At 38.5% G+C, this 23,834-nt stretch overlaps 1 protein-coding gene across 2 annotated transcripts in view; it reads left to right on the top strand.

Moving 5' to 3' along the window:
* Positions 1-23,834, top strand: part of SLC38A4 (solute carrier family 38 member 4) — a 71,606-nt gene that overhangs the window by 22,425 nt on the left and 25,347 nt on the right. Inside the window, exons 1-4 of one of the 2 annotated variants that reach the window (XM_043563561.1) lie at positions 7,901-7,985; positions 18,701-18,930; positions 22,825-22,915; positions 23,418-23,533. In XM_043563561.1, the coding sequence (XP_043419496.1) occupies positions 18,812-18,930; positions 22,825-22,915; positions 23,418-23,533 (326 nt within the window). In that variant the 5' untranslated portion in view covers positions 7,901-7,985; positions 18,701-18,811. Of the gene's footprint in view, positions 1-7,900; positions 7,986-18,700; positions 18,931-22,824; positions 22,916-23,417; positions 23,534-23,834 lie in introns of those variants that run through there. The other variant, XM_043563560.1, reaches the window with a different exon arrangement.

The following is a 23,834-nucleotide window of genomic DNA, read 5'->3' as shown; positions in this document are numbered from 1 at the left end:
TTACAGTGGCCTGACCTACATAAGCAGTGGATTCCCTTGAGAGTCCAGGGCTTCAGAGACTGGATCTTCATTTTTTATTGTCTCTATTGCCTTAGCCCCTCCCACAAAGTCTGGTTCATAGGTGTTCAATAGTGAGTGAGTGGATGAAGATAACTCCTTCCACTGTAATAGAAATTGACTATCTCACAACATTATGCTAGAAATCGTGATGTCCATTTTTCTCCACAATATTTTGAGATCTATTAGCGTACCTCCTGCTGGTAGGGAAAAAGCAATCCCTCCTTTCAAACAAACTGGACATGTATAACTTTGTCTTGACTCTAAATAACTCGTAAGTGCCCATTCAGAATCGAAGATTTTTCAAGAGGGTTGATTATTGCTGGTCAAGCACCCAAAATACCCTCACCAGAAATAGACATTTATCCGGGATAAAGAATTGTTACAAAACCTAGGAGAGGAACTCTTTATATTGTTTTTGTCTTTAATACACGTTTATTGTTTTTCTTATGGTGAAAGTAATCCATAATTTTTAAGGATTATTTGCAAATATTGATGAGAAAGAGATTATCCATGTTTCCCCAATTGGGAGATAACCACTATTCGTATTTTGATAGGTGTTCTTTCAGGCATTTTTCCTTTGAATCTGTTTGTGTACATATATGTAAGTTTAAAAACACAGGGATCATATTACTGTTAGATTTTGTGATTTGCTTTTAAAACCTATAGTTACAATTTTTGCATACCTTTATTATTCCTCGAATATTCTTTGAACACATGACTGGTAATTATTGCTTTATATTCTGGGAAGGCAGTTCTCTATAAAAGGACTAATGCATATAATATGAGCATTCGCTTTACCCCACCTTACCATTGGCTCTGAGAAGAACAACTCAGGAACTATTGCATTTTAACATATCACAGGATCCATCAATTGAAATAATTATTACAATGTTTCCTGTTGCAACCTCATATATAAGTTCCAAAGAAAGGTTTTGGATGCACAGATTGAAATCATTGTCCTTAACAGAGACTTTCATTAATTCAACATTTATACAGTGCCTATTATAACCCAAGCATAGGCTAAAATTAATCAAGGTTAAGCAAGCAAAAGAAATTGTTTACAACTAAATTGGCTGTCTAGACATACTTGAATCCATCCCCAAACCTCCTAAACCATCTGACTGAATGTCCCCCCTCTGCTGCTGTCCTGCTAAGTAAGGTCAAGACATTTACTTTACCTGAGTCAATTTTCCTATATTTAAAGAAAGATTGATGCTACCAACTTTACACCCAGCTTTCCAGGAATTATAATTCCTCATTCAAGCCACCCACAAAGTACAAAAAAACCAGGTAGTCTTACTGCCGCTGGGAACTGGTAAGCCTTGCAGCAGAGAGGATGAGTGTATCAGTCTGTAAGCCCCTGCAAAGAGCTCTGAGCCTGTGGCCCTGCCCTGGAGTTGCTGACAGCCCAGCAGGAGAGACGAACATTCCTGGCAGAAACCTGCACCTCATTTACTGCACAGACCTGATGCAGGAAATCCTCCGTGAGAGACTCAGTTCCGTGAGAACTGTCATTGTCAACTGTGACAGATCTCACTCTGCTCAGATTCCTTTGAAAAACAGTTTGTGGTAGACATGCACACTTTATTTCAACATTGAGGCCAGCCTGACCATATCGCTTGTTAACAGGGACACTGATTCCTTTACAGCACAAGTTCATGTCCTCACCTTTTGGGAGCCCCCTTCCCATTAAAGATCCCATTGAGTGTTCTTCTGCCTCCTTACAGCCTATTGGGTCACAGCTCAAGATACTGTTGGGAGTCCAAGTTCAGGCAAGATGGCACCAGGTTTACAATCTCCAATCAATGATAAAATTACAAAATCAAAATGTCTAGAAAATGTTGTGGTAGAGAATTTGCTTTTAAAGGAAAGGGGTGGATGGGAATATAAAGGAGAACAATGGAACTTACTGTGCTGTGGCCCCAAAGACTAATTTTTAAACCCTCAATTGTTCTTCATTAGAAAGGCAGTCAACTCAAGCTCCCATTGTGTTAATACTGCATTCTGTACAAAGAACTGAGATGAACAAGGTGATTTAGCTGGAAGTGTTGTTATCATTATAGTTCTACATCACCTTCCTTCCCAGGGCTGACTCCTCAAGCAGGCATTGTAAAGGGTAGGAATCATTCTTCAAAGCAAACTTTTAAAAGCTCTAATTTAGCATTTAGAATTTCGGTATATTATTTTAAATCGTAACCAGCCATAAGCCTCACAGACCTTGTTATCTTTTACCCCGACAGATCTGCTTAGGCAGAAGTTGGAATGAACTTTTGATACTGTTTTCTTTGCATCATTTCAATGTGGGATCAAAAAATAAAGATTGACAAGAATTTGAGTTGCTGAAAAGACAAATGGCAGAGAGCAAAAATAACAACATGAGCTGTCTTCTAACTAGATTTTTTGTTTTTTGTTTTTGTTTTTTGGGTTTTTTTTTGTTTTTTTATTTTTGTTTTTTGTTTGTTTCATTTTGTTTTTTGGTTTTTGTTTTTGTTTTTTGGTCAGCTGAGGCTAAAAGGAATCTTCTATTTAGGTCTGTGGCAAAGTCTCTTAAATTTGTCAACCTGCTCCAAACTTGTTTGCTAATTTTGCAACATAGTAGTTGACTATGCAAACATTTCCAAAACATTCCATTGTATAACTGTAAAGGTGCTGTAGGCTGGGTGGAAAAGAGGGGCAGGCCATCAACTAAGTAACTTTCTCAGAATGCATGGGTCATTGCATTTTTCTTGGTCAGGGAGTTTTTAGAGCAGAAAAGCAAGGTCTCTTCCAGGGGCCTGGGCTGGGAAGTCTTTTGAGGTCTCGTATTTGAGAGTGTTTCGAGTTTCTGAAGGTATCCCCAAATGAGGCTATTGAAAGTCATTTGTATTGTATGTGTGTTTAGGTGTTAATTTGCTAAATAGACACGTTGATAATGTACTACATTTAATAAGCCTGTTTTGGGCTTTAAGTAAATTTTTAAATATATTTGGAGCCTTAAAAAATGGAAGTGGCCTAAGATTCGATGGACATCTGACAGGCTGTGCTGAAGGAGGATTAGACAAACATTAATCTTTAGTTCTTTTTAAGTTTATTTATTTATTTTTCAGAGAGAGAGTGAGAGAGTGGGGAAGAGAGGGCCAGAGAGAGGGGGAGAGAGAGAACCCCAAGCAGGCTCCAAGCTGTCAGTGCAGAGCCCAATGTGGGGCTTGATCTCACAAACCATGAGATCATGGCCTGAACCTAAATTAGGAGTCGGATGCTTAACCGACTGAGCCACCCAGGCGCCCCTTAATCTTTAGCTCTGTGTCTACAATTAATTTGGCATGTGGCTCTTTGGGGGTATTCCGTTTTATCTGCCTTTATTCTGTATTTTTTATTCTGTGAGTTGAGGTTAAAAACTATAAAACCATAGAAAAAGATACCTACAGCAATACGTAAGCTTTCATCATTCTGCAAGTGATACAAAGACTATTGTAGCTCAAGTATATACACAGTCAACTCACCTTCGGGATCATAGAATTCTGTTATTTGAATTATTTAGGAAGATTTCTGTAACATTTCTGCATGGAATTTTTTTTCTTTCATTTTTTCTTGTGTCCATATTGAGAGATAAAATGAAGGATTTGGAGTGCCAAAGCATGACATCAAAAGAAAAAAAATCACAAATTCTCTTCAACACTGTAAGCCTGAAAATGAAAATCCAGAGGGTAAAAACTACATCAAAAAGAAATAATCAAGATCTTGTTTCTGACTGCAGTTGTCCTAGTGTCTATTTTTAAGAATGACTTGGTAAATCAGGTAGACATTTACCCACAATACGATAGGAAATAGTTGGATTAATGTTAAGTGCCCATATTTGGAAGCACTAATATTGACTGTAGGATGATGGACATATAGTCTCGGGACTTGATCTACTTTATTAGATTTTGAGTTTATGAAGCTAAAGGCTGAAAATGATAAAAAAAAAAGTAACTTCTTGGAAAATAAGGCATCACAAAAAGAAAGTAGTTCTTTTCTGCTCTAAAAGAGTGTCACTTTTTTAGCAAGGTTAAAAAGAAAGACGAGAAAAAGGTAGGTGACCTAAAGAGAAGTTAAAACAGGAGCAAAGAAAAGGAAGGGAATGCAGGTACAGACACGATACAAAATTATTAAAAATTAGGTAATTTGGTTTCTTCTTAGTCAATACTGTTTCTACCCTCTTCTGCCAGTTTGGCTATAATCAGATCATATTTCCAAGTATTATTTTGTCCCATGACTAAAATTAGAAATTTGGGTGCAGCTCTGATGAGAACAAGAGGTTATCTTTCTCAGTGTCATTGCAAAATGCCATGATGGTCTGGCTAAGGCATTTTTTTTTAATTGTTGACTCATTCTGACTTGATCCAGCTGGAACTTTCTGAGGACAGCACTGAAAGTGGAAATTTTAAACAAGATAATCAGTGATTTTAAATATAAGCAAGAAAAGTTTTAATTCAATGTATAGGTAGGATCTGAACTTATTTTGAGCCAACAATTTTGTACTTTCAATAGATAACATATTGGGATATACGCTCTAAGACCTTCTCTGTACTATCTGAAAATGATAGCCACAGATGGATGGATGAGGTGCCAAAATGGATGCGTTATCACCATGTATTCTCTTCCTGTATATAAAGAAAAATGAAGATTGTATTGCAAGTTTCTTGTTTTTCATAGGATAGTCACATAAAATTCATGGCATGTATGGTGAGCTAGTAAAAGTGATAAATCGGAACAGTAGTATAAGAAAGAGTCAAACCACCAGTGACCTTGGTTTAAATCCTTTCCATCTGCCTTTTCTTCTGCCATTATCCTCAGATAGGTAAATATCACCAAAGCCAACCTCCCCACTGACCTCCATGTCCCTGCCTCCATCTCCTCCTTCTTCCTACCTGCCTCGCCTTCCTGCTGATTTTATAATTTTTTTCTCAGAAGCCTTCAAGAGACCCTTATCATTAAAATTCTGAGCTTCTTTTACAGTCTGGACTATTCCATTCTATGTTTTCTTTGGTTTTTTTTTTTTTTGTTTTTTTTGCCAGAACACGCTTTAGTCTGTTTACAGTTTTCACCCAGGATGCCTTTCCTTTTTCTTTCTACCTATTGGGATCTCATGTGGACTTTGAAGGTCCTCCTCAAAGTCCATGGGCTCCATAACTCCTTCTTGGATGGTTTCAGCCCCAGGGGACTCTTCATCTTCCGGAGTCCTGTGCAATTATGCTGACATTAACTGTGTTATAGTCTGGGAAGTCAGGTATCCCTTTATGTGGTCATATCTTATCCCTTGGGTCCCCTTTCTCCTTAACCCATGTACCAAGTCTCCTATATCTGCTCCTGGTAACACTTACATGAATTCCTTTTATGAAGGATCAGTTAAAGTGTTTGTCATCTTCTTGCCCAGACTTGCTTCATTTTTCACTACCCACAGATTTTTCATTGTATTCACTTTTTTTTTTTTCAACGTTTTTTTTATTTATTTTTGGGACAGAGAGAGACAGAGCATGAACGGGGGAGGGGCAGAGAGAGAGGGAGACACAGAATGGGAAACAGGCTCCAGGCTCTGAGCCATCAGCCCAGAGCCCGACGCGGGGCTCGAACTCACGGACCGCGAGATCGTGACCTGGCTAAAGTCGGACGCTTAACCAACTGCGCCACCCAGGCGCCCCTGTATTCACTTTTTAAAGTCGGTACATATTCTGGTTCATTACCTCTTCCTAGAGTGGTACTGGAGCCAAATCAGAGTCTAAATGAATATGTTGCATTTGCCATGCTTTAAAAATCAAAAGAGCAAAGACCTATTACCAAATGTATATAAAATTACATCACGTATGATTTTAAGAAATATGTAGAACATGAAACTATAGCGTTAAGTCTGTTTTCCTGATGAAAGGCAAGTTACAATGAGTTTCATCAAAAGCAGACTATATGTTTTTTCATTAATTGAAATACCTAAACATGTCAAAAATTGAGGGAAGAAAATAGTCAAACAAGCTCCTAAACTGTTTTAATTCAGCTAACTTTTATCAAATTAATTTTCATATGTATATGTTTGAGTTTTAAGTCAGTGTTAGCAAAGTTTGTGATAAGAATTTTGCAATTAGAATAGATTCAGAAGAAATATAGACCTCTCTTATGTGTATTTTTTATTTTAATCTGATATGCTAGTTTACTATAATTTAGCGCATTTGAAGAAGATCTGAATTATAAATGAAATCTAAACTAAAATTTTAACAGAGGAAAACTTTAGTGATTTATACATTTATCTCTATCATTTTTAATATGAAGATACCATGGAATGAAATTCACATATTAGATTTTTTTTCAGCTGACCCACTATGAAATGGAATGTTACTAGAATACAGATATTTAATCTTCTAACAATTAGTTCAGGTTTTTGCTTGTTTAATCTTATACTCATCTGGTAACTTTGCAAAAAGAAAAATCTTAAGTTGGAAAGATCACAGTTTAAACAATGGAAGTGCTTTGAAAAGGAATAGTCTTTAAATTTTTCTGAAGTTAAAGTTAATATATTTGTTATAATTTTTCCCTAGACCATAATAATTTTCACAAAAAAAAACAAATCTACAGAGTGATTTTGAAAAATAAAGAACAAGCTAACTAAGACACAAATACAAGCCAAGATACCATATTAAAGTTAATAGACCAAATGGGCACATTTGAAAAGGAAATTAGAAAGGGGCGAATGGACATTTTACTTAAGCTGCTGCAGGGCACTAACTATTAAGAATTTCTTACTCAAAGAACAATGCTTAGTTGTGTTTTTATAGAAATAGAGAGCTGACCCATGTGTTGTAATCTAACATTTCTTCTGATTGGTCATCAGATTGTTCACTCATGTCATAAATATTTAAAAGGCAAAGAACCCTGAATTGTGGATTGATTTTTAATCTTTTTTTCACCTCACTCCGATATGTGTAATTGATACATTTTCATAACAGAACAAATTATATGCCAACACACTTTGACTTTCTCTAATTTGTGGAAAGCCAAATAGATTTTTTGAAAAGGAGGAAATGTTCATTTAGAAGTTCTTTACAAACTCCAAACAGGGGTGCCTGGAGAACTTATTTGGTTGAGCATCCAACTCTTGATTTCTGCTCAGATCATGATCTCAGGGTCGGAGGAGCCTGCTTAAGATTCTCTTTCTCGCTCTCCTTCTGCCCCTCTCTCCCACTCGTGTTCTCTCTAAACATTTTTTTTAAAATAAAAAACTCCAAATAGCATTGTGCTTATTCAGCACAGTGCCTTTGGAATGGTAACAGTGGTAGACAGAGCTTACAATTTTCAATCTTGCAGTGCCTTAAGTAAGTTGGTGCCATTTGGAAGTGTCTGTCATTCTATAAAATTTCCTCCGAATAAGTCAGAAATTCAAATATATTTTAATATATATCCCCTATACCTAATATTTTCTATGCATTCTGATTATAATGCTTCAGTCAACAATCAGACTCCATAACTATTATTATTGTATTATTATGCTTTGGCTTCAGTTCATACACCTAGAAACATCAATTTTCCAAAAGCTTTATCAACCAACTTATATCATCTTCATACAGAATGAGAGCAGTCAAGATAAAACTTTCAGTAAATGAGTATTTTGCTGTATAAAAGCCAAAATTCTACAAACAGAAATTGGTGTAACTGATGTTTAATCCAAATGTACAACAGTCAACTGAGTTAGCTGCCTCTTTTTTTTTTTTTTTTTTTTTTTTTGAGAGCTGACGCAAGTTGGACAGAGGGAGACATTGGGGCAAGGTGGTGGTGGTCTGATTGGCCTGTCTCATTCACGCCCACTGGTCTTTAAATCATTGTCTAGAGCCCCAAAGGTTCATATAAGTCAACACTGTCGCAGGGGTCTGCCATTTCAAACAATTCCAGAAAGATCGCACAGGACTGGATAAATAATTAAGGTAAAGTTCTTTTTACATGAATAGTTGCAGTGTTAAGATAATGCTTCCCTTCTTTTTACGGTGTTGATTATTTATTACAAATCAAATGTTTGAAAATAGTACTTGGGCAATTCTTTTCTCATTTAAAAAAGATAAAATTGGAATTATTTACCCACATCTTGACTGCAGCTTTCTTTTGCAGATAATTTTAGGTTTGAGCATAAAATTAGGACAGTGGATAGTAGAAAAGAGAAAAAAGGGTTAGGTAACAAGTATTTAGTTATTTACATCTCCTGCTTAACCACTGAGTAAAGAGTTGACATAATTTGTCTTAGTAAAATTATAAGGTTTTAGAAGTACATTCCAAATGCTATAACATTAAAGATTTTCCTTGTCTTGAAAACAAAAATGCCCACAAAAACCAATGAAAGGAGGAACATCCCATGACTGCAGCAGGTATCAATGGCTAAGAGTTTGGGCTACACCATTGGTAAATGCAAAAGACACAGTTGTGTTTTACCTTGCTTCTTACGTGTCCATTTTAATGAAGGAGTATTTTTTAGAGCAAATTTACTAAAAGAAACTGGAAAAGTGAATAGAATATAAGAATATATATGAGAATAAGAATATAAACATAGCTTTAGATTTTGAAGGACTAGAATCAATTATCTAAAAATAAAGCTATATTCCTCAAATGTATCAATCAGATGGGGGGAAATTCTCCATGGATTTAAGTATCTGCATATTTTGGGTATCTTGCTGAACATAAAGTAAGGGTCTCACCTAAATTCCCAGGTGGTAGCAAAGAGTGTTTCCTAACTCATTGAAAAAAGTATTTAAACTGATGATATATATCACATTCATGGTCAGTTGGCTGAAAGTTTGATTTTTGACACACTGAAGAAATTTAGGTGTGTTTTCTAGAAAAGACTACCATTTATTTTATAGGCCAAGACCCTCCAGTTGTTCAGATTTATATTTAGGTGATGTTTTTGGATTTTCTTGAAAGTCTTTATTTTTCTACTCCTATGAAGTATATCAGTAAGATTTAAGTAGTGAGAAGTGCAGTTTTGAGGACTAAATTCTTGTGTTTTCTATAACCATGTTTTAATATGAGTTGCTTTAGAAAAAGTAAAATAAATTATTTTTAAAAAGTACCTCTGAGGGTAATCTAGTATCTATTATAAAGCATGTTGACATCTTAGAATTTATTGCATCCACAATTCAGGTTCTGAAATATCATGCTTTAATACATGAAGCATACAGAATTCACTGATATATCATATGGGACAGATCTTTCTACATTTCTGGAAACTACTGTTTGAGGAAATAGGAACTGAAACTTATGCACGAATATAAGAGGCTTCTTCATGTTTAAGATGATAGAGAACCTCTGTTACCATCTAAGAACAGAGCTAGAAATGCTATTTTGCTTATAAAATATAAGAAAATAACATTTAGCATATTCAGATTTTATGAATTGTCCTTTATATGATTCAAATGACTGCTTTATGCTTATATCAGCAAGCATTTAATCTTCTTACAAAAGGAAAAGATCTCAACCTAGGGTTATTTCTTTTAACTTTTCTAGTTCTCCCCAGGTACTATTTCTAAGCTATGGCTGAGTAGAGGAAAGGAATGGAAACGTTAAAATATTAGCACCAGCAATAGAAGTAGTCAAGTAAACAGTTGTGCTGCCATTGGCAGTTTCTTTTCTAAGAGGTACCTCAGACTGAATGATACCAAATGCTTTTGTGGAAGCTAATTTCTGTGAAAAATCATGCCACAGACTAACAAGCCATCTGACTGTCAATATGTGACCAGAAAGACACCGTTGGGGAAACTGTTTAAAAGAATCTAATATAAAGGTAATGTTAGGTTGACTCCATTGTTAACGCTGTATTCATTTACCTAAGGAACATTTGGGGTGTGGATTTAAGTCCATTGCTTGGATGCAAAGATCATTTGGATCTTAGAAGTTGTATGACCAGCTACTTCCCACTTGCTCAACCAAAGGGTAAATGAGATGTCAGGCTATCTGCTACCTAAACCTAGATTTCAGGGTAGATTCATCAGAACTTGGCATGAAAGACTAGACAGACTGGATGGTGGGAAATGCTCTGCCAGTGCTAGCTTCCTTTTCCCTTTCCCTTATCAGGTAAAATAAATGTTTACAGTCACTAGGAAAGGTCATAACTTTTGCCTCTTGACTCAAGGACAGTTTGGCTTCCCAGATTTGAGGTCTTTCTTTGACGTTGAACTACATAAGTAGCACACAAGTTTGCTTTTCTGAGAATCTTCCAGCCTGCATTTTTTGGGCACCTATTCAAACAAGGCACAATGTTTAGTAACTAGAATTTGGATATAAGGAATCAGCTATGATGACATTTAAGACAGCACTTAATAAATGTGAAAAAACAAAGCCTTCTAATAGTAATAGTATCCTAAATACCTTCGTTTCCAGTTCTGATTTTGTATCTTCACGAATGAGTGAAGCAACAATGCAGATGACCACCCCCCCTGGAATGTTTAGTCCATTTCTGCAAGGTCTCTGTATCACAGAGAAACTTCCCTTCATTGAGGAGCAAAGCTAGACTACAGAAAGTTCTGTCAAACCAAATTTGATTTTTCTTTTAGAATAATTTTGAACATTCTTTGTGCAACGATGCTGTTCTTTCTCGTGATGACCAGAGGGAAACACTTCCATGCCACTTTGAAATATTAACCTGTAAAGGGGGAGCAAGAATGCATACTTGTAACTAGGAAGGAGAGCATACACGGTTGCAATGGCCTTAGGAGGATATAATATGAGGCACGGTGCCACATGTGCTGGGAATACGTAGGTTCCCCGTGCTGTTCCCACTTTCATGAAGCTCGCCACTTAGTGGAACAGACGGTTCTTTATCAAAGAATCACATAAAACGTAAGTGCAAAGTGTGATAAGTAGGTGAAGGAAAGGAGAACCTGCCACAAGAGCATATAACAGGGATCTAGTTTATAAATTTTTTTTTTCAACGTTTATTTATTTTTGGGACAGAGAGAGACAGAGCATGAGCGGGAGAGGGGCAGAGAGAGGGAGACACAGAATCTGAAACAGGCTCCAGGCTCTGAGCCATCAGCCCAGAGCCCGACGTGGGGCTCGAACTCACAGACCGCGAGATCGCGACCTGGCTGAAGTCAGACGCTTAACCGACTGTGCCACCCAGGCGCCCCAACAGGGATCTAGTTTAGCTGGCAGGCCTCTCTGACCACGTTTAAAGATTTCCAGATTCTTTTAACTTCGGGAGACACCTGGGTTTAAGAATGTGGGAAAGAACATTCCAGGTGGAAAGAGCAGCATGTTAAAAGGTCCCGAGGTGGCAAGGAGAAATGAAAAAGGCCCAGGGAGTGAAGGGAGGTGCCGTTCAATTTGGGCCTAAAGAGCAACATGTGTGTTCAAGTAGGCAGATCTTTGTAACGTAGTAGGAAATTTGACTTGATTCTAAAGAGTAATGAAAAAAATCGTTTTTGTTTTTTTTTTTAATTTTGAAAGAAGGACTGATAGGACTTGGTGATAGATTGGACATGGATAGAAAGATTCAGGATAGAGAATGAGAGGTGTCAATACCTACAGCCAGATTCTTCCTGTGAGCAATTGGGTTAATGACAGTGCTGTGTACTGAGATGGGGGCAGGAGAATCTGTGTCTATGAACATTTTATTCTATTTTAATGTCACATATAATGTACCGTATATAGTAGATTACATATATTATATTTTTCAATCAAGGTGTACGCCAACATCATTCTTTTCTGGTCTGCCCATGCAATGATTCATTGATTGTTTGAGAAGTAGCTATTTAGAGAAAACGTGAAAATGTAAATTATGTTTTAATAGTTAAAAATCTGTTTTTTCTACTAAACAGTTCATCAGCTACAGCAATTCTGTCTTATTCGTGCTTTATCTTTCAGAGTTTCTGGCCCATGTTTCATTCTCAATATTTGTTGAATGACTAAATACAATCTGTAAAATACTTCCACACTGAAGTATAATCATGTTAGTAAATTTTAATAATTATGCGCTGAGTGTTTCAAAGTATGTACTTTCTGCTACAGGCACATGATGCAGAATATTTAGTTTCTCATGTTCTAATTCTTTTTAAATTTTGCTCTTGGCTGTTTCCTTGAGTGGCCAGTCATACAATCTTTAGAGCTAAAGATATGAGATAGGAAGGTGTGTTCCAGCTTTTATGAGAAGATATCCCTTCGCCAGGACCAAAATCAGGATTAGGGGCCAAAATCTTAAACCACTAATTCATACTTCATGGGCTATATTATGTCATCTTCAAAAGAGAATGTAATGATTTATATATGGTACAAACAGCATGAGATTAAGTCTCAATTCCCATATTTTTAAGGATACCTACCTTGCTTACATTTTTTCTGAGTTTGGAGAACTCTAAAGTCCTCTTTTATGAAAACTGTAGATATACATGTAAGATGCTATATATGTTGGCATGCTGATAAAAATAGCAATTAAATTCTGATTATTAAAAGAAAGAACAGGAATTTACTACTACTCCGTGCCGAACTTTGATGAGCATGATATCTCCTAAATCCTGATAGCACTGCTTTGTGGTAAATAATATTACCCTCATTTTACATACGGGAAGACGGAAATGTCAGAAGTTAGTTAATTCGGCCAAGATTTATGCCCGGTTATATTTATCGTCAGAGCCAGAGTTTCTGATCCTTGTTAATAGATATGAAGATCTATAACAGTGTCGGCATGTGGTAAGTACTGCCACATTTTATATACTTTTTTATATCAGGTTAGCTTAATATGAATAAAATCAGTGAGGTTCCTTTGAATAAATATGCAATGAAATGGAATTTAACTGAAGCCCCCAGGCCTACTGCCACATATATTCTGGGAACCCCCTAGAGGGGTTGACTAAAGCACAGAATACAGTGCATTCCAGGTACCGTGACTCAGCTGTGCAAACAGCCTGAGGCGGTAGAGAACCTGTTGAGTTCCTGCAACCGCACGAGGGCTAATGAAGCTAGGACACACTGAGGTGGGGAAGAGAGGGGACCAGAAAAGAGGGTGAACCCTGCAGAACCATGTTGAGAATTTAGATTTTCTCCTAAGAACAAGGGGAGGACAGGAAAGGGTTTTAAGCAAATAAATATGATCCAGGTTTTGTTTTTAAAAGGTCACTCTGGTTGTTGTGTGAAAAGCAAATTACCGGAGAAGAGAGGCAAGAGAGGGTTCAAGGACAGGGATTAGGACTGTTACAGTTGACAGCAGAAGAAATGATGGTACCTTGGACACGACTGATGGAGGCAGAAATAGAGAGTAGTAGACTAACTTGAGAAATACTCTGACTAGGTGTAAAATCAACCAGACTTTATAAAGGACTGGATGTGGGGGGTAAGGTAGGAAAACTTTTAAGAGAAGACTCATGCTTCCGGTTTGAGTAACTTGATAAATGGTAACGATATTCTCTGGTTAGGAAACATCGGAAGAAGAGGACACTGTTACAAGTTAGATTTGGGTCACATGGAATTTAAACTGCCTTTGAGATATCCAAGTATATACATCAATTAGGACACGGGACATGTGCAGCTGGAGAGAAGAGAGGCCTGGATAAGGATGTCACTTGAGCAGTCCTTGGGATATGAAGTCTTGCGAGTAGATTGGAAGACTGGGGGGTTTAGGACCTAATGTTGAGAAATTTAAGCAACGAAGTGTTAAGCAAAATACTGTTTAAAAGAAAAAACCAAGAAGTTCCAAAAAATATCAGTGTCATTAATAAACACAAGTTTGGAAGCATTCTTCGAAGGCAGAGAGCAGATATTTTTCACTGGAAAAGTCTGTGAAAGAGAGAAGGAAGCCAGGGTAAACCAAGGTAAGTGGGCTTTTTTTCCCCAGAATAAGCCTGGCAGCAGCTCCAAGTTAAATCAATGTATACCAAGAGAAGGTGTGGATCACTGGCAACCACTGACCAGGGGGTCACCAAGGAACCTCAATCTGGACATTTTACCCCGTTTGGGCTGCCGCCTTCGCTCAAAGGATAAGGCTGTGATCTAGGGCCTTTACAGAAGACACTAGGGCCTCCACAGCAGACAGAGAGGAGTTACAAGCAGGAATGGAAGCTCCATCCATGAGGAAAACACATGACAGCATTTTGCTCCCACAGAAACCTCTCCTAGAGTGCCCCCTGTGTCTGGGAGTGGGGTTCTCAGGGGATGCTCCATACACAGACATCTGCAGAGAAGCCACTTACAGGACCTACAAGAGAGCAACCCATCGATGAAACCTGCAAGATTTTTTTTTTAATTTTTTTTCAACGTTTTTTATTTATTTTTGGGACAGAGAGAGACAGAGCATGAACGGGGGAGGGGCAGAGAGAGAGGGAGACACAGAATCGGAAACAGGCTCCAGGCTCTGAGCCATCAGCCCAGAGCCTGACGTGGGGCTCGAACTCACGGACCGTGAGATCGTGACCTGGCTGAAGTCGGACGCTTAACCGACTGCGCCACCCAGGCGCCCCAAAACCTGCAAGATTTAAGAGCAACCTCAAGTACTACCTAAGTTAACCCACGTGCCCTTCATTCACAAAGATAGACAACCTAAGGTAACTAAGAATTTAAGGAAAACCAGCAAGCAAGAGAAGGACCAAGTTGAACAAACAGAATTAACTCCAGAAAAAAAAAATACATAAATTTAAGGAGCAAAAGAAGCTTTTGAAAACTTCCAATCAATGTCCTTAGAAAGATTTGAGGAAATATTGCATCTGTAAAACAAACATAAAAAGATAGGATGATAAAAAGAGGGAGAAGTTCAAAACCAAGTTATTATAAACTCAAAACATGACTGTGAAAAATAGTTAGTGGACAGGTCAGAAAGTAAAATAGGGGGCGCCTGGGTGGCTCAGTCGGTTGGGCATCTGACTGTGGCTCAGGTCATGATCTCACAGTTTGTGGGTTCGAGCCCTGCATTGGGCTCTGTGCTGACACCTTGGAGCCTACTTCAGATTCTGTGTCTCCTTCTCTCTCTGCCCCTTACCTACTTGCACTCTATCTGTCTCTCTCTCAAAATAAACATTAAAAAATTAAATTAAAAATAAATAAAATAGATATAGCTTAAAAGTAATGTGTGTTATACAATAGAATACTACTCAGCCATAAAAAGAATGAAATCTTGTCATTTGCAAGGACATGGAGGGAGCTAGGGAGTATCATGCTAAGAGAAATAAGTCAGTCAGAGAAAGGTACATGATTTCACTCACATGTGGAATTTAAGAAACAAAACAAACGAGCAAAGGAGGAAAAAGAGGAGAAAGCAAACGAAGGAACAGACTTAACTATAGAGAACAAACTGACGGTTATCAGAGCAGAAGTGGTGGGGGCATGGGTGAAACAGGTGATGGGGATGAAGGAGTGCACTTGTGATGAGCACCAGGTATTGTATGCAAGTGCTGAATCACTAAATTCTGCACCTGAAACTAATATTTACACTGTAGGTTAACTCACTGGAATTTAAATAAAAACTTAACAAAATAAACTGTTTTTCTACTTAATACTTCTTCAGACCAAGTCTGAGGGCAAAGCCAAGTCATTTTTCCAATGTGAAACAGCTCAGAAATTCTGTTTACAAACATGGACACACTGTGTAAGAGGAGTCAATCAAGGTGGATTCCAGCACAATGCAAAATGAACTCAAGAAAGAAGATAGAATGGTGTTCAGAGGACATTGGCAGCTGAGTGACACCCCGAGTGTGGAGGGGGAGACCATTCAGAAAGTAACAGTGATGAAAAATTCGCTTTCAAAGTTTTAATCACAGAGGACTTCTATATCATTTATTATGCTGTCAAATATACCACTGGTTCTTTGGAGCATAGTATGAACACAATCATAATGTTGTAAATGCTGATTGTTGGTTTTTAGTGTTCAAAACAACCTACAGAAAATTACGAGACTTAGTTGTTTTACAGAGTAATATGAAAGTATTATGAATCTCAATATTATAAAAAGCATTCATTAACCAGAACAATTAGAAGTGCGTGAGAGGATGGATAGAAAGAAGTACGCTAATTTCCCCATCTGTCATATGCACGAGTCTAGAATTGATAAACCATCTCAGAGGTTTTAGTGAATAATTTAGAAGGACTAACTTTATATAAAGAACTAAAAATAGAAACGGTCATTAATGGTTCTTGCTCTCAAGCGAAACTGGTCTGTGTGATGGGTGAGAAACTTTTTTACTCATTTAATACAAGTTTCTATTTTTTTCTTTAACCATACGCATTTCTTCCATTCTTTCTTTGACTTTTATAGTTTTTTATAATTTTTCATTTGTTATTATACACACACACACACACACACACTACCTCATGTTCATGAATATATTCATTTTTATCCCTTCTACTTAAAATACATACACTATGTGTGTGTTTTTTTTTTCCTTAATCCTGAGAGCTACTATCTTTTTTTTGGTTCTGGACAATTCTCTGCCATTATGTCTTTCTATTTTGTTTCTCCCTGGCCTTACATGTTTCTCATATTAGGAGGGCTATTAGAATATGTTAAATTTCGGGGCACCTGGGTGGCTCAGTCGGTTGAGCGTCTGACTTCGGCTCAGGTCCTGATCTCGCGGTCCGTGAGTTCGAGCCCCACGTCGGGCTCTGTGCTGACAGCTCAGAACCTGGAGCCTGCTTCTGATTCTGTGTCTCCCTCTCTCTCTGACCCTCCCCCGTTCATGTTCTGTCTCTCTCTGTCTCAAAAATAAATAAACGTTGGGGCGCCTGGGTGGCACAGTCGGTTAAGCGTCTGACTTCAGCCAGGTCACGATCTCGCAGTCTGTGAGTTTGAGCCCCGCGTCAGGCTCTGGGCTGATGGCTCAGAGCCTGGAGCCTGCTTCCAATTCTGTGTCTCCCTCTCTCTCTGCCCCTCCCCCGTTCATGCTCTGTCTCTCTCTGTCCCAAAAATAAATAAATGTTGAAAAAAATTAAAAAATAATAAATAAATAAACGTTAAAAAAAATTTTTTAAAAAAGAATATGTTAAATTTCTTATTCTTGCTTCCCCCCACCATGTCTCTTAACTTTGTATTTGTCTTTCTTTACCTATTTGTGATATAATTTGAGTGATTTCCATGGACCTATCTTCCAGTTTCATGACTCTCCCTTCAGCTGAGTTCTCTTTATTTCAATGACTTTTTTTTTTTTAGAATTCCTTTTCGGCTTTTTCAAATAAGCTGATCTTTTACAGTGTTCTTATTTTATGAATTTTGTTTCTTATTTTGAATCTTCCTATTACTTTTTATTATGTTGTAAAGTCTCTTTTAAGTTGCTTTGCCATCTCAGGGGCGCCTGGGTGGCTCAGTCAGTTGAGCATCTGACTTTCGGCTCAGGTCCTGATCTCACGGTCTGTGAGTTTGAGCCCCACATTGGGTTCTGTGCTGACAGCTCAGAGCCCAGAGCTTGCTTCGGATTCTGTGTCTCCTTCTCTCTCTGTCCCTTCCCTGCTCGTGCTCTGTCTCTCTTTCTCTCTCAAAAATGAACATGAAAAACAATTTTTTTTAATTAAAAAAGAAATAAGTAAATTGCTTTGCCATCTCTAGTTACTTAAGTATGAATCTTATATCTCATGCTTACTGATGTTCTTCCTGAGTTTTCATGTGGCTTTTGTAATTTAGGGTTGTGAACTCGTCAAGTGTTCCTTCCACAGATGTGCTACTAGCGCACTGGATTGCAGAGGCATTTCCATGTGGTTGTTTTATATCTGTCAGGGGACTTGTGGATTTCATGAGTTCGAGCAATTTTTATGTTAGTTTCTGTGCTCAGGATTTTCTTACCAAACGGGTAGTGCACATTTGAGAACAGCTTCCAAGAGTGATAGTATTTCTCCCACTATAACAGTTAAAGAATGGACTGATTCTAATAGTAAAAACTTAAGAAATTGTGTCAACAACATATGATGGATTCACAGTTTTTTGTTTTTTTTTTTAAACACAATGCCAGTCCACCCCTTTTTATGTTACTATGAAAATGAGGTAAAAAAAAAAAAGAAAAGAAAAGAAAAGAAAAGAAAAGAAAAGAAAAGAAAAGAAAAGTGCTGGGATTCAAAGCATTAAAGGCAGAGTAGAACCTAAAAGCTGAGTCTCTTTGTTGTTAAAATGCATTTTAATTTTTATATGGATGCTGACTGATGCTTACTCAAAGATCTTGGCTTCATGATCCAAGTGCCTGGTAAGCAGCTCCCTTAGCATGATCCTCCTATCCTGTGTTGCCTGTTATCAAGCATTTTGGTGATGTTAATTCTTTCATGCCCAATTAGCAAATTCAAGCAGACCATTAGATTCTGCTTTGTTAGGTCTTTGTCAACAATTCACTTTTCCTTTCTTTTAAACCATGCAATTTGCTTACAAACAGAAAAGCTTCTTCAAGATCACAGCCAGGTGTTATTTTTTTTCTTCCCACAGTGAATAGTAAAACACTTGCCATGTTGATATACATAGGCACTCTATAAATATCTGCTGATTGAGCAATTTATTAATGATTTTCCTTCTTCTCTTTGATTTTCCCTTTTTTGTATTGGGTAAAGGAAACTTGCCAGACATATTTATATGACAGTTTCAGGAGTTTACTTTCTTCCCATGTTTTTATAGAGACCATACACAAAGTAGGTGATTCTATATTCATTTATCTAGTCAAAGAAAATTACAATGGTTTATTTTGTGTTCCGCTCACAGAACAGAGTGTTCTGAACATCAGCCCAAAGAGGAAGAACCTTAAGCTGAAGGTACAGCCTACTGTTTACACTGAAGGAGCTTGTGTGTGGACAAGAAGCGCTGACAGCTGAAATGGATCCCATGGAACTGAGAAATGTCAACATCGAACCTGATGATGAGAGCATCAGTGGAGAAAGTGTTCAAGATGGCTACACTGGGATGGGAAATTTAGAAAAGGCAGCAATGAGCAGGTATGGGGTTAAAGATGACCAGGTTCCATGGAAAAATGAGAGGTTTGTGGATGTGAGAAAAATGTTTTTCAATTCATTACCTATTTGAGAGAGAACAATGACATCGATGTTAACACATCAACTTTCTGATCCTAAAGTATTCATTATTACATCATTATTCTGTGTCTCTGATTTAGACTGTGTGTGACTAATTTAGAATTGAAGTTATAGCGTTCTTGTACCATTAATATAGGATACTTCCAGTTATATTAGCCTACCGTTTCTTTTACCTCTTGGACTATTTTCTCTGATCCCTCTTCCTTTGACTGCCCCTTAAATGCTGCTGCGTCTCCAGAATTCTGTAGGGATTCTTTGGTCACTAAAAGTGTCCTGTGAGCAAGCTCATTCACAACTATCACGGTCTCACCCACTGAACGCATGCCACGTCTTGGGCCTGTTAGACATCTCCACTTCCTTTCAGATCGTTATACCCAACTGTGTGCTACACATCTGTACGGGGTGTCTCACATGTCAGAACCGCCTCATGTATAAAGTCAAACTTGTAATGTCTAATATTGAACTCCTATAATTCTCTTCCAAACCTGCTCCTCCTCCAGGAGTCCCCACCACAGTGAAAGTCACCACTATCATACAGCAACACAATCTGAAGACCCCGATTAACAACCTTGAGTTGTCCCTTCCCTCAAACCACACATCCAATGTTTGATTGTAGTCAGTTGGTTCCACCTCTTTGAATACTTGAAATCCACCCACTTCTGTGTACCCATTCTACTGCCATCTCACTTTAGGTCCTTATCTGTCACCTATTAAAACAGGCTAGTTGGTCTCCCTGTCTTACAGTTTGCTCCCCCCCCCCCAACTAGCTCTTCACATCCCTGCAAAAATAATCTTTTACAGTTGCCAAGGGACTGCTGTTCCATCCCTTGGTAAAGCCTTTCAGTGGCTCCCCATTAGCTATAAGACAAAGATTGGGCTACACGTTGCTTGGCAATGATCTGTCCCTCACCTAGCTCTCCTGTTCATCTCTTGCTCTACTCCCTTTTTGTAGGGAAGCCTTGTTGAGCCACTCCCAGTTCCCTGTGCCTTCACTCATTCTGCTCCATCTGCCTGGAATATCCTCTTTCAGTGTCACCCACCTACCTGCCCCTTTCTCTCTATTGATACCATTCATCCTTCAAGACACAGCTCCAAGTCAGAACTCTTATGAAGTCCGGAGGTGGAAGTGACCACCTGCTCCTTTGTGTGCCCTCTCTCATCATTATACTGCAACAACAGGCTAATGGCTTCTGTGGCCCCAGCACAAATCACACGGCCTGGAATGTGATAGGTGCACAATAGCCATTTGATAAAGTAAACTAACTCCTCACCGTATGGCATATAACATGAATGATGCACGACTTAAGACACTTAGAAGGAAATTTTTGACCAAATCTCGGCCTGAGGTAGAGAATATCCTTAGACAAGGACAGCTCATTTCATTTCACAACATCCAGGAAAGGCCACAGGAGGAAGCACTGTTCTTCCTCCACGGAGCTAGTGGAGTAAACTTTCACGCTGTTGGACCAGAGAGGCCACAGACATGCAAATCGTGGTGTTTTCTAGGTTGAGCAACCCTTGAGAATGCATGATGTGGCAGAACACAGGGCTCTGGAATCTGTAGAGTGGATATCTGAGTTTGGAGACGATGTGTATCTTCCGGAAGCCTCAGTGAAAAATGCAGAATGACAAACCAGCACCTACCATTCTCGGGGTGAAGTGAATACCTGAAAGATCGCTGATACTCAGTAAACCTTGTTTCTTTGTCCTCCACTTCGTCACCCTTAGTAAACTGATTAACTCTGATGGCTCTCGTTTCTGAGAAAGATGAGCATAGATGTGATCTCTGCAGAGGTGGCCGAGCTGAAGGGGATGCCCTCCTGAGAACAGTCCTACAGGGTTATTCGATTTGGGCTCTGAAAGCCATAATGGAAAGAGCAGGAATGCTTTTGTTAAAACTGTATAGAGTGTTCTGGGCCACTTACAGTGCCTTAGCTTTGAACTCCTGACTCAAACACGGGTCATCATTTTGCAATTTTACAATCACTCTTAAAAGATGGGTTTTGCTTACATTTGGTTTGGATTGTTCCCCTAAGTACGTTTAATTTCCCAAAAGTTCACAATTCATTTATTTGACATCATTATACTTATGTTTTCAATACAGGCTGGGTTCGGTATCAAAACATTTAAGACGTTCAAAACATTTCTCATATATTTTATCCAATATTGTCATGTGTTATTATAATTCATCACATGCCAAAATAAAAACTCACGAACGACTCAAGAAAGAAACTCTTACTTACTTTTACATTTTACATTTTAAAAACTACTCCTGGACTAAAGGATTCTAATATATTGATTAAGGTAAAAAAAAAAAAAAAAAAAGAATGTTGGCATTCCATAGTTTAAATCTAGATGACACTTTTGCTTTATAATCCTTAGGCCTGCTTTAGGCTCCATTTCATCTTATTGTCTGTTTCCAACTATGAGCGTTATGTACCAGTCTCCACGCAGCAAGTATATTAACTACCGACGATTAAAATAAAGCACCAAAAGGGAGCAGGGGGTTGCGGGGGTTAGTGCGGGGAGGAAAGAAAGCAGCATCTGAGGGCACGACGCTCCCTATAAGAAATAGGAGGATGCCAGGAAATGTTCCTAACTTGTGCACAGGAAGCATCTGGAAAAGCACATAAAGCTTAGTAATTTTGTCAGCTCGTCCTGCATACACTTTACGTTGTTCCACATTCTCAAAAAGGAACCTGGTTGTCCCTCTTGCTCGCAAGATATTTTCAGGATTAGCTTCTATTACAAAGGATAATTTGTACAGATTGCCTATAATTATTAGTCAAGCCTTTTGGAAACGTGGTGGTAGTAGATCTATATCCTCAAAACCCCTGGCAGACAACTGTGGGACCTGTACAGGAAGGCAATGTGCAGTTGCCAGCCTCTGCCCAAGTAGCCCACAATCACCACGGTGTTCACAGATTGTGACATTTTAAGGTCCTGCTTCCTTCCCGGCTCTTCCAATTTCATGGGTGTCTTTAATGCTTTTCTTCCTTTCTCATCGTCTAATAAGCCAAATGTATTTCCAGAGCAGTTAAAACCCTCACACTCAGACACAAAAACCAAACACGACATAGAGCTACCATTGAACTACATTCCAGCACGGGATAGGTGAATACACAGGTGGAGCAAAAAAAAAAAAAAAAAAAAAGGAAAAAAATACCAGCTACAGGGCCCTGCCTGGGGCTGCAGGGCACCATGGAAGACCCTAGACTTGGAGCCTAGTGGGCGTAGGCATGGTACTTCCCTTTTCTGAGCCATGGTCACCTCATCCTCAGAGTAGGGGCGTGAAAGTTCCTCTCACAGGGATATTCGAGCATCGACTGAGTTGAAGATCACAGGCCTAGGCCCTTAGCAAATATCTACTGAATTGAGAGAATCATCTGATTATGGTGGGGCAGGAGTTGAGAAAACTCAGTCACTGCTCCGGTACCCTCTCTTTGTGAGGGCCCTAAATGGAAACCGCATTAGCTGTCATTCTCTTTCTTGCAGAGTTAATGTGGGAAGAAGAAATGTGGCTTAAAAGAAGATGCCAACTGAAAAAAATTTCTCCTTTCCTAACTTCGTCTCTCCTTCCCAAAGGACATTCATAAGTGGAGGGCAGTTGTTGGTCTGGGAGGACCACTGATATGAAGAGAAGGGGGGAAGGAAGACAAGGAAGAGAAGGGGGGAAAAGGTTTCAGCGCCTTGTTTTTTCCTCCCTGATCCAGTTACTCAGGTCACCCGAAACAAATACAATTCAGAGCATTTACTGAGATGTTTTTACTTTATTTCTTTTTTTTTATGTGCGTTCAGTCAATTTACTAACGAAGATGCTGAAAGTCAGAAATTCCTGACAAATGGATTTTTGGGGGAAAAGAAGCTGGCAGATTACGATGATGAACATGTAAGTGAATCTCTGCTTTCAGGCAGTAAACAGGACTTGAGGGTGTCAGATCTACCTAGGTCTCTGTGGGAAAACAATGTGACTGAAATTTTCCAAGCCTTGATCAGCACATTCTCTGTTTATTCAGGCCCTTACTGGAATAAGGACTTGTTTTTCCTGTTCGCCATATGGCTACATAAATCATTTATGAAATTCATTTGTTTTTTGGAGAAATCATTCTAACCCAAATGTAGTCTGCAATCATACATGCTTTCCTTTCTTTATGTTACTCAGCCTGTATTTTTTATTTTTACTGAGACCCTTGCTAAAACCAAGCATTCCATTCCATTGAAAATTACATGCTTTTACTGAAGTAACAGCTTTTGTTCACTGTGATTTTATCTTAGTCTTCAATTTTGAACCATAATCTCCTCCAGCAAAGATAATGTGAGAATAAGAATAATTTGAAAAAGGTCACCCTTTTGGCAAATATTTGCTTCAAACGTGCCCCTTTTTCTTTAAGCATCCTGGAACCACCTCCTTTGGAATGTCTTCATTCAACCTGAGTAATGCTATCATGGGAAGTGGGATCTTGGGCCTTTCCTACGCCATGGCCAACACGGGGATCATACTTTTTATGTAAGTATTCGGTTCAAAGCCCATGCACACCTGGTGTTCTTTCAGGTAACAACCTCAAGTCTGATCTTTGTGAACAATAATGCTCTGAGAAAGTATTAGCATATTCTTGGGCTTATAGATAGAACAGCAACCTGAGGAATGATCAGAGCATACTAATCCTGGTGCTTGTTCAACCAACTGCCCCTAACCAAATGGCAGAAAGTATATGTGCTCAACCACCCAGAGTGCTGGAACAGCCCTACCTGTCCATAGAAAGCAATTCACAAAGTGATTCGCCGTAAAAAGATCTTTCCCAGAAGCA

Source organism: Prionailurus bengalensis, chromosome B4 (genome assembly GCF_016509475.1).
Source record: "Prionailurus bengalensis isolate Pbe53 chromosome B4, Fcat_Pben_1.1_paternal_pri, whole genome shotgun sequence".
Taxonomy (NCBI): domain Eukaryota; kingdom Metazoa; phylum Chordata; class Mammalia; order Carnivora; family Felidae; genus Prionailurus; species Prionailurus bengalensis.
This window is presented reverse-complemented; position numbering and strand designations above follow the sequence as displayed.